Below are 11,233 nucleotides of genomic sequence, written 5' to 3' on the forward strand. Positions count from 1 at the left end.
AGCTTACAGTTGCTGTGTTTAGCCAATTGTGTACGTGATAGCGGCCCATATACTACTTTTAGCAATAAACTTCTTTTCAAAAAAACCAAAATCATACTTTTACCAAGCTCTGGCCTAGCCATTTCCATCATAATCATCTGCTTTTATACTTTATTTAAAGTGTCCTTTTGAAAAGGAAATCTGTAACTACCTTGAGTTTGACTAATCTTGAATGTTTTATCACTAATAAATACATTGAATGGCCTAACGAATTCCCTCATTCATGATTGTATGTAGTCCAAACTTTTCTCGAATAAGTTTTTATTAAGAAATAATAAATCGAAAAGCTTTTGAGCCTACCTTATTGTAGTACGCTGACTGTTTAACTTCCCGTTTTGGTTGCCGGCCACTTAGGTGCTCCGCCACTGCAACTCCGCAGAATGAGAAAATACCCAGGCTATGCCAGTACCACCAAGCCCTACTGTGCGTCGATAATATACATTGTTTTATTATTACCTCTTCTTTTGTCTCTGAGGAAGTCTAGTGGTGCCATATTGGTGGCAGCGGAAAGCAAAATCCGATCCCAAAGAACAAGTTGTCTGATTTTAAATGCTAGGTGAATGTTTTCTCACAGCGACAATCACGTTGTGATGGCTAACATAGGGGATTGACCGAGGGAAGGCCTGAGGACGGCGCTGAAAAAAAGATTTGATATCTCATGCATTAATTGTGTCTAATTCTCGGTTTTGGTAAAGGAACAATTAGAATCTCCTCAGTTGTACCTTCATCGAGTTGTCTGGCTTCCTTTCTATGCCAGTACTCCTAAGCCCCTCTTTCCGTCAAAAATACATAATCTGCTCAAGTATTATGCCTTCTTCCTTTTTAATTAAGGTCTCAAGCTGCTACATTAGCGCAAAATGGAATTTGTTGGCCTTTTTTATTGGTGTTTAAAGTGTTACAGCTACAAAACTACTTTAGCTCACATGCAGCATTTTGTAGGGAAAGTTTATTTTATCCAAATTTTGCTTCTAATTTTACGCTTTCTCAAACCGACTATTCTGCTCTTTCCTCAAAGACATTTTTTGCTTTAAGGTTTCTCACTCAAGCGTTATTTTAAACACACAGCACTCTTGGACATTTCATAATAATTTTCCCCACTTTTGTATGACTATGTAAAAATCCGACCTCAGCGTTTACACATATATTGCTACTTTTTAATGAACTCGCTCTGTTCTAGCTTTTGACCAGGAACGGCCCAGTCGTCACAAAAAGGTCAGAGAGTCTTCTAAGGCGAGTAAAATGTCAGGTTCCAGTTAAAACAATTACTACATAAAACCACTTTGTAGGCCAGCCTTATTAGGATGTTTGAAGCAGAATTGGGAGTAGCAGCCGTGTCAGTAATTATGGAGGCCCTGCATGTAGCATAGTTTTTCACCTCCCAAGCTGTTGGTTAAGAGCGCAGTTTTTAATCACTTTTGTTAAAGCGAAATAGAGGTGACACGTCGCAGCTGTCAAAGAAAGAAAACCGAGGATTTTTTCGGTGGATTATCCCAGATTTACGAAATAAATTGGAAACTAGCTAATCTGTATAATATGATTAAAGTAGCGTAGTTCAAATAAAGACCGAAATTCCAAAAGAAATTTTTAAGCCCACTGGATAATGGTGTGTTGCGCTTAATTTATCGAGGGCAATCAAGGCAAACACGGACTTTAGGGCTAGAAGGGATGCTGGCGTGACGGTAGTAAGTACACTAGTTAATAGTAGTTGAGCCCTACAGGGGCCACTTCGGATATCATTAATCAAAACGAAATTTTGGGTATCAGTAGAAGTGTGTTCTTGTGCATAGGATGGCATTCAGTGGTAAAATAGGTTTCTCGTCGATGAAAACACTGCGTTCCTTAGATATCTACCCATTTGGAAAACTTAGAATGCACTAACTCCTCTAATTGCACACCCGACTTCACTACGATAAATCCATGGTTGGAATTCCCATGTTTTTCAGGAACATCCGTAAGTCAGTCAGTAGTTATACTCTCTCTGCTGAGCCCCACCTCGCAGCCTCCCCATTTGCAAGCTCACAGTCCCAAGCATTCAGGTCGAGGAACTTCCGATTCTTTAATCTTCGCGATCGTATGCGCTTCCTCCCTAAAACTACACAAGAGGCGAGTCGTTCCGTAGCATTGGCAGACGACGTCATTCTCAAGCATTTATAACTGGGAGAAGTTATTGAATACTGGATGACGAAAAGAAGCAGTCTGTACGAATTCACAGATTTTACCTTATATTGGCAAATGGCTTTTAACTTAAAAATTTAAATTTACTTATGTAATATTTTGATGGGGATGTAAATGTGGTAGCTGGATAGGGTGACGAAATATGTACTTTTGTCTTTTCAAACCCAAGAGTCTCAACTAGATTTCATTTTCCTTATACTCAAGCTGGAAGTCTATGTTGATTCTCCTCCGTTTCTTCACACTGTAGCTACACTATTAGTGATAGCTGAAATCCGACTTTCTGTTTTTTTCTTTTTTGTGTCTTCTATAAAACCGTATGAATGGGGAATTCCTGGGGCTTTTACTTAGAGGAGAAATCCCAACTCATTCGTAAGACTGATGCAATGGGGGTGGTAACGGGAAAATTTGACTAGGATTTGGCCATTATCTGTGCATCTACACGCAGTTTGATGGCTTTAGAAATGTCCTCCATGGGGCTTTTCCTAACGTGGAAAATGTGCGAACCTTTCACGAGCGTGGATTATTGGTCAGTAAGAACAGAATAAAATTAGTTTGTTAGACACTACCTGACCTTAACCGACATTTTCTGGATTTTCTCTCAGTAGGAACTAAATTTATTTCCTACCATTTGTGGAAAAGTTCTCAATCAACAGATGTATACTACGTAAATATTCTCCAATGCTTCCACTGACTTTATTCGCCCGTTATAACTGATTCTCCACCGATAGACAAAATAAGCTACCGCGAATTCTCTACATGCCTACATTTGATTTATCCTTCCACTGTCCTACTTCTTAACGTGTAAACGCTGTGAAAATTTTTCATTTTTAGTGGCAAAGTCGGGGTTTAATAGTTGATCTTTACAGTACCCCATAAGCACAACCTTTTATGCACAAAATAAACAGGAATAAGAGTTAGCTATTTCGCTTTCATGATCAAAAACACATTTGTTTTCCTATTTATCTCTATTCAACCTGGGATTCCGGCATTTTCATGCGCCAGGTCAGTACTACTTGCAATAGTTTTCTATATTCTCGCCTGTCGGTGGCCACTCCGGAGGGGCCTTAAAGTACCTTCTCTTTTTATCTCTATGTGATTTACAAAGAAAACCCACTACTAGCCTAAAACTACAATGTAGAATTTGAGTAAGGTAATTTGAAATTCTTAGAACTTTGTATTACCTAAGTGTGTTAGTCAAATGAAAATTAGAAAAATCCGCTCTCATAATTTGTTGTTCTGTTAAGTTGTCTTCCTATTATATTTCAAAGTGAAAGGCATATTTTGTGATTTTTTTGCTCTAATAAAAGCTTAAGTATTTTGGTTTCTAAAGCTACAAAATACTAAATGCCTTGGTAGCACTTTAATGCACAAATTTATCACCTAGCATTTTCTTTTACTTTCATATGGATTTGCAAGTACATGTCGTGACAAAATCTGTTTCTGGTCGCAACAGAACAATGGCAACACTCAACTTCTACCATCCTTTTGGTAATGTTAATAAACGCACTTATTTTGTTTATATTGCTCCTCCCTTTACCATAGCCGCTCTACCAATTTAGAAAAACTTATTTAAAATGTTAAAAGAAATGCCTAATTTTGTTTTTCTTTCCCTTTGATGTTTGCCATCAGATACTCTCTTGCTCTAGTAGATATCCAATTAACTAAAGCCCTTCGGATCTTAGGCAGACTGGTTTGCAGACATACCTTGCAATACAATTCTGAAAAGTGAATAAATCGGGTAAAATTAATGTTTTAAGAAGCTAAAAATTAGGTGCGACTGTGATTTGAGATGACATTACCTTTGAAGTCGTTGCCAACATCATGAAGCCTAGCACAACAAAAATTCCCTGGTAACCCTCGCATTGAGGCAATGTCGTTTTCTCAGTAGTCTGGACTCAATTTCGTAGTCGCTCATTTGCCAGCAGAAAGAAATGAGTTAATTCTTCTCCAAAAGGTTCATAACAAGGACTAAACTTTAGCCTGTCTCGACACTTACTTTTCAGTTATTGTTTTTTAGATCGTGCACAGTCTTCTCTTAATCCAAAGTCTGAGGATCCCTTTGACGTAAGTGAACGAAGGTTGTTCGTTAGGTAGGACAAAGATTGTCAACGTCGATTCTTATTCTGGTGTAATCCAAATCTCCTAAATTAGAAAATTTTTAAATCTTCTTAAATAAAAAGTAAGTATATGATTTGATGAGAATCTCTGCTAAGACATTGATAGTAGTACAGTTTGCATCACTTTCATCAGGTACGCAAAAGCCACTTTGTAGATGAAAGCAGTTCAAGATATTTAATATTCACTCAGCTGAAAATATTTTTGCTTTGTAATTTTGTTGCCTACACTGTTAAAGAATACCATTTATTCTGATACTAGCATGAAACGTTTAGTTTCATACGTTTATTTGTACTCTCAGGTCAGAAGGAAATGACCTTCGCCCCATTTAAGGTCATTATAAAGTCATGACGTTAGTCTTTTTGTTAGAATAGAATAATACAACTTAGCTAATGGCGTAATCTCATCTTTGTGCCCATTCTTCCCATCATGGAAATAATGGTCCTCTACTGAATAGTTTTTAGTAATATTATTTCAGCAAAGTCCGCGACCATTTAAGAAATATTTTAATGGGAGTTGGTTGATTATTATACTTTTTAATTGAAACATATGGATTTTAAACATCACTCCTTGATCACCCACTGCATATTAGTGAAGAGATTCTTGTAGGACCCAAGTGAGACCTTCTCGGAGCAACTTGGCAACTAACATTTATGTGAAAAATCTAATCGCCTACATTTAACCAATGGTTTTATGGGTGGCGATGAGGCAGTGTAGAGCACCTCCTACCATTAGCGATTAGGATAATTTCTAAAGCTAAATAAAATCAACGGTTATGGTGATATTTGCGGTAGCAAACATGATTATACCCAAAAGAAATGTCATTGATGGATATTTTTTAGATAACTTTTAAATTTTCAACATGATCTGTAAGAGCTGCAAAAGCATGCATTTTGGTTCCTTCCTTTAAACATCCTATAACCCCTTTTTAAGTTGTTTGAAAAGTGCAATAGAAGCAGACGGGTAGGCGGGCAGACATACTCAGCACCTTTTTATCGATCGTGTCTGATATTGCAGATGGGAGTAAACAGAGCATTACGTAAGAATGGCTATTTTTAGTGGGACAAACAATCACCTTAAGTAATCTGCCCGAATTTGCTTGGGTCCGATAATATATCGAAACAGTCCAATGAATACCATACTTTTTAATGGGCTAATTGATTCAAGTGACGCCCTATGCAAAAAATTGCGTAAATGTAAAAAAGCACAAAAAATACTTTTGATGAAACAATTGACACTGCCTTCTATATTTCCCTCCCGGCAAGACATGAGCTTTTAAGGCCTCACTTTTTGCAATGATTTAGGATTAAAATTACAACTAATTTTGGCTATGTCCTTTTCTGTCTCATTTTGATCCCCAAATAGTCTGCCTTATTTTGTATGGGATCATGCAATTATTTACTACCAACAAGAATTGGCGATAATTGTGGCTTAGATCTATAAAAATGACACTAAAGAAGTACGAAGGATGAGGATGCGAATTTATTATCAAGTTAGGCTTTAAAATGCACCGCTTTGCAATTCGGGACTCCAATTAGGTTGCAAGGCGCCTATCCAAGCTGAATTTAATATCTTTTTGGAAGCCCTAAGTGTTAAAAGACAATACATACATGGAGGGATAAAGCTTATAAGCATGTCCAACAAACAATGCTACTAAACGGAGTCACGGTAACCAGACTTCAACTATACCTACTGTCTTTTGACCATTACTTCATCTCCTTATGAATGTAGCATGACCACATATTTAAGTGCTATTTTTAATTACAGGGACTCTTTAAGTATTTGATATGTAAAAGAGTTCTTCTGTTCGCCAATAATGAGCAGCTCTTCTGATTTGTAGATGCACAATAAACATGGTTTGAGCCCGTATGCTTCACCAAACAGGTTTACCTCGGTTCTGAAGCTGCAACAAGTCAACACCTCAACACTTCGTCCGCATTCGAATGGTCCCCACCACCTGGTACCTGCCATGAAGTAACACAGTAGATGCGTCAACTTCACGAATTCTTCCTAATGTTCACTTCTACACTTCACTTCTCAATGAGTAGAGATCTCAGTGCTGCCAATGATTTACGTAATTGCCGACTAGCCTACAGATACTTTCCTGCTCAGTCAGGCTAAATGTGAGTGCTGACACAATTTATGCATATTGACGCTAAAATGAAAGAAAAAGTGGTGCGACGCAAGTCTTAGCCTCGAAAAGCTTACTCCCTCATCCGGAATGACAGATGAAGAGGGCAATATTTTCTTGCCCTCATAATCATGCTCAATCCCACTCTAATATATGTTGTTCGCATGATCTTGTTTCTCAAAACTTTAAAGGGTCATTTTTACCCTTTTGTGTCCTCATTTACCAATGAGCTCGACCACAAGTGAAAATAGATAGACTAATTAGAAAATTGAAAGGGTGAGATAAGTGGACCTGATTAAGGCAAGACAAGTCGTTTGTGCGGTGTTGGGGTAAGTTTACCTCATTTAGAAGCATCTACTGATTAGTGGAACTGCCTTAGATTTTTTGGTGGGATTAACAGATGCAAAGCACTCTAAATTTTTGACCTACAAAGCCTAATAAATGACACAATAAAGGGATCATTACGTCACATTGCATGAAACTAGTGCCATTCATTGTCTATTTGGAGTTTTAAATGGGGAGACGAGGTTTGTAATTATATCTTATTCTTTGGCAGAACATTTTGAAACCACTTAGTGCGACTCATAACTCAAATGCTGCATAAAATTTTAATTAGATATTTCGATTTAGAGCAATAAATTGCAGTGTCTGAGTTGCCCTTTCAACTGCTTTTAAGCTCACTGCTCCATAAATACTTTATAGCTAGGAAGCATTAGCAATGGGACATAAGACATTACCAAAATTATGCAAATGGCTGAGGTAGAGGTCCATCTCGCTGCCTGTGGAATATTTATTAGGTCTTATTAAACTGCTCTGACTCTTCATTTACTGCGAATAGTACCACCCTTTTTCGTTATGTCTTTCAAATTGTCAATAGATTCTGCGTCCCTCTGTAAACTAGTTATGAAACCAACCTATCTTTTAGTCGTCTCTTATTAGAGGTTCAAGGTAGGTTTGGAGTGCTACATTCGCGACACCAACATGGTAGCCGGAGTCAGGCAAAGAATGGTATAGGTTTTCAAATCTAAGCATCATAAAGGGAATTTATTGGCAGTGGGCGAATGACTGCTCAAAAAGGTCAAAGCGACCAGGTCATCGTTCAACCCTTAACATCGTGTTTCAGGGTGATTCCTCCTACGTGCAGCTTGCCATGCGGAGAACAGAATAATGAGTGTGTACCTTCGTCAGTAGCACCATCGCTAAGATGCGAAATAATCATTTCATCTGTACCTACCTCGAGATTATCAGCACTTCACATGACGACTCGTTACGACTTAAGCAAAAGAGGGACCACGAGAAGTACTGTGAACGACGATGTACTATGGGTTGCTGGTACCTTTGGCCCAGAAGAGCTCTTTGGTTTCCACAATTTGTATTTTTGCCCAATAGTTTGATCTTTGAACCATGCCAATAACCTCCCAGCCCTTTTGTACACTATTAGTAAATCACTCTTCTATATTAGCATGCTATTTTAAAACTGCAGGGAGCACTTGGAACTATATTACATCGGAGAGAAATTCATTTGCTTATTTTACATCCAAATTATTCTTTATTTATAACCAAAATGTTCCATTTCTACATAACTCAGCTCTTCAAATAATAGCTTGTTGCCTTTGGACCCGATTGGTACTGTTGATTAGCCACTTCTTTGTGCTCACCATTTAAGGGTTACTCTAAGATTTACGACTGAAATCAGTCCGACCAAAAACCTACGGATAAAGAACGTGTAGATGAGATTTGCATGGCTACAGATAGTGTGACGCGTTTGGAACAGAAGGAGAGCACCTTCAAATTTAATTTCTTTTACATTTTGGGAAAAATAGCACGTAGTGAGCGTTTTATAAAGTCCGTATTCCATTGTATGACAAATTGTTATTTTAAATTGCAGGTTTGAAGGATACAGTGGAAAGTGCACTTCCAACCTCTTCTCTAAGACGCAACGTTAAGGTTTTTTAGTGAAGTGCAGATAGACTCCGGCAACTGCCCTAGACTCATGACCTCGAGGAAAGCTGTATACAAGTGAAACGACATTAGCTGCAAACCATCTGGAAATGTTTGCTACTGAGTTATCTACCCTATATGTATGAAGATATAAATTATGTGAACACGCATTACCTCCTTTACCTCTCTACTAGCCGGATAGAACCCAAGTGGAATTGGTTGGGCAGCACTGAGGTAAAAACAAAGTGGCAGTAAGGAACAGACACTTTTAGGCCAGTGTTTTTGCGGATAACTATGGAAGGGCGTGATAGCCGGAACATGATCCCGTCCTCCAATGCATTTCCCACATAGAATGAAATACCAGATCCAGTAGGATTGCCAAGAGGGATCAGCAACGCTGCAGTCAAATATCTTTGAAGTTACCCGCCAATTTTGATGACTAAAGTGTTTGGCTAGTAGGTGTTTTTTTTACAGCACTAGTTATCTTGCATTGGCTGGTGTGGAGGATGACCGAAGAAGGGCTGGAGATGACGCTTAAAAGAGGAGAGGAGCCATGTGGTGAGTTGGCTGTGTGTTTAACTCCTGGTTTATAGTAGGTATTTAGGCTATGCCGGTAAATCCAACCTTTTCTCGAAGTCGACAAAACATATTCTGTCAGGCTATTGTGTCTTCTTTTGTCTTTAGGGAAGTGTTGGGGCGCAAACATAGTATATTTTTAAAAAGCAGATGTACTTATTTGCAACCAACTTTTTAAGCTAAAGTTTTCGATCTTGCGATTTGATTCATCAGCCAATGATTTGCCTTTGTTTTACCATGTCTAGATGGTATTTGTGCAGTTTTTAATAATTTTTGTGGAATCACTCCTAATTTAAATCTGAAAGGGCATTTAACGCTTCGCTAACTTCAAGTTTAAAAATATCTTTAAAAATTTTTTAGTATTTTTTTTAAATCGAATTTTGAATAACTTTTCACTTTGCCCTTATCGTATGCATCGGAAGAGTGATTTAAACAATGGCTAGAAGTAATGCACTTACATGGTGGCAAATTATCCTTTAGATTAATGAACTTTTAACGTCCTTTTCAAGATCTCTTTTTATGCGGATTCTCCACTGACTGGTCACTTGAGGAGACCAATAGGCAGGCAGCAGAGTAAGTAGTACGCCAGTGCTTTGCAATAAACCTCTCATTTTTTCCCATCCCATGGCTAACCATCAGAATATCACTTTTATTAATTCACACTTGACCCGATTTATTAATCAGATCCTCCTCATCTACATTGGATACCCTATAATGCTCGTTGGGATCACAACTAGTCTCCTCATCCTCTTGCTCTTCCTTTGGGACTCCCAAACCTTTGTCAGTACGCGTTTTATCCTCTCTTGCACCGCAGCTGCTGATATTGGCTACCTCTCCTTTTTGCTCATTTTCTGCCTTTTTCAAGTCATTGAAAGCATCGAATGTCCTATTGTATTAGCCCTCCTTTACTGCGCTTTCAACATCTTCGAAATCTTTTGCAATTGGCTTCTCACCGTCATGTCTCTTGAACGCGTCCCCTTTTTTCTAAACCCATCAAATTTAAAATTCTCTGGAACCTCAATCACGTACGTATTATTGTAATCTGTACAGGTGGTTCATATTTTTATGGACCTTCTGGCCCTCACATGCATCCCCGTCATATTGATGCTCGTCTTCTCCTTACTAACCACCAGGACCATCACCAATGCAATGCAGAAGAAGCTCACGGAGATGAAAATGGAAACTTCAATGAAGAAATGCCAGAAAACTCGATGAAAATTGTGTCACTCTTGTTAAATGCTTTAATTGTTTTCGTGGTCACATCGCTACCAGAAATCCCTAGTAGTATTCTTAAGACTTATGTGATGTTAAATGAGGTAGAGGAAGTTAATTAAAAGCCATATCTAGTGTGATGAGCGGGTTTACGAATCTGCTCTCTGTTATCAACTCTACCTCCAACTTCTTTACCTACATTGTCCAGAGCAGCCGCATCGGGGTATGCTGATAGACTGCCTTTATTCTCGAAGAATTAAAAAAGCGAAAACATCTAAGATCTCTAGTCTCACATAAAAAGACTTTTTTGGCCTAATTTGAGGAAATGTTTGATTATCCTGTGCATTTATTTTTGTCCAATAAACGGAACTCTGTTGAATCATAATAATTTTAATATTGAAAGGGAAGAAATGGCTTTCTCAGGGATTTCTAATGAGGAAGTATTGAAGTAGGCCAAGACTTTATTTTTAAGACCTAGGAAGGGACATTGCGAAGATGGCACCAAAAGCAGTAGTAAGTGACCTTTGTGCCCTATTGCAATTTAAAAGACGGTGAACATATCTGTTTAGACAGATCTAGACTTTGATTGTCAAGTCGTTGGGCAGCAAAAACAACGGGCTGGCGTACAGAAAACGGCGTCCAAAAACAAATGATAATTCTTGTCAATGGAGGTAAAAAGTACCATGAAAATCTATTACTCCAGAAAGCTTAAAATGCACTTATTTTACCAATTGCACGCCTAGTTTTACCATCATGTTTCCGAGAATGGAATCCACAAGTTTCAAGAAATCACGTAAGTCCATCACGGCCGCACCGTTAATTAATCATAGCTGCGAAATATCAGCTCATAGAACACCCCATTCTTCATTGCTCATAAAAGCATAACCTCTCGTCGTGAAATTGCACATGAGAGGGGTCCTTCCATAGCAGTAGCAAACACCCTCCTCAAGCAATTGCAACCTTGGATGGCGAAGCGAGGTAATTTGTCCGATTTCACAAATTTGACTCTTGCAAATATGGCAGCAGGATAGTGCATCGGGATTT

At 38.3% G+C, this 11,233-nt stretch overlaps 1 protein-coding gene across 1 annotated transcript; it reads left to right on the forward strand. All coding sequences in view use genetic code 11, as the record gives it.

The window, feature by feature from the left end:
• Positions 1 to 8,201: 8,201 nt before the first annotated feature.
• EGR_08221 (hypothetical protein) lies at positions 8,202 to 10,311 on the forward strand (the record flags this gene model as incomplete). Its single annotated transcript, XM_024497470.1, has 3 exons — positions 8,202 to 8,348; positions 9,310 to 9,385; positions 10,028 to 10,311. 3 exons carry the CDS (start codon positions 8,202 to 8,204, stop codon positions 10,309 to 10,311), a joined length of 507 nt encoding a protein of 168 aa, XP_024348111.1.
• Between the last annotated feature and the right edge of the window lie 922 nt (positions 10,312 to 11,233).

The sequence above is a fragment of the Echinococcus granulosus genome, assembly GCF_000524195.1.
Source record: "Echinococcus granulosus chromosome Unknown EG_S00099, whole genome shotgun sequence".
NCBI lineage: Eukaryota > Metazoa > Platyhelminthes > Cestoda > Cyclophyllidea > Taeniidae > Echinococcus > Echinococcus granulosus.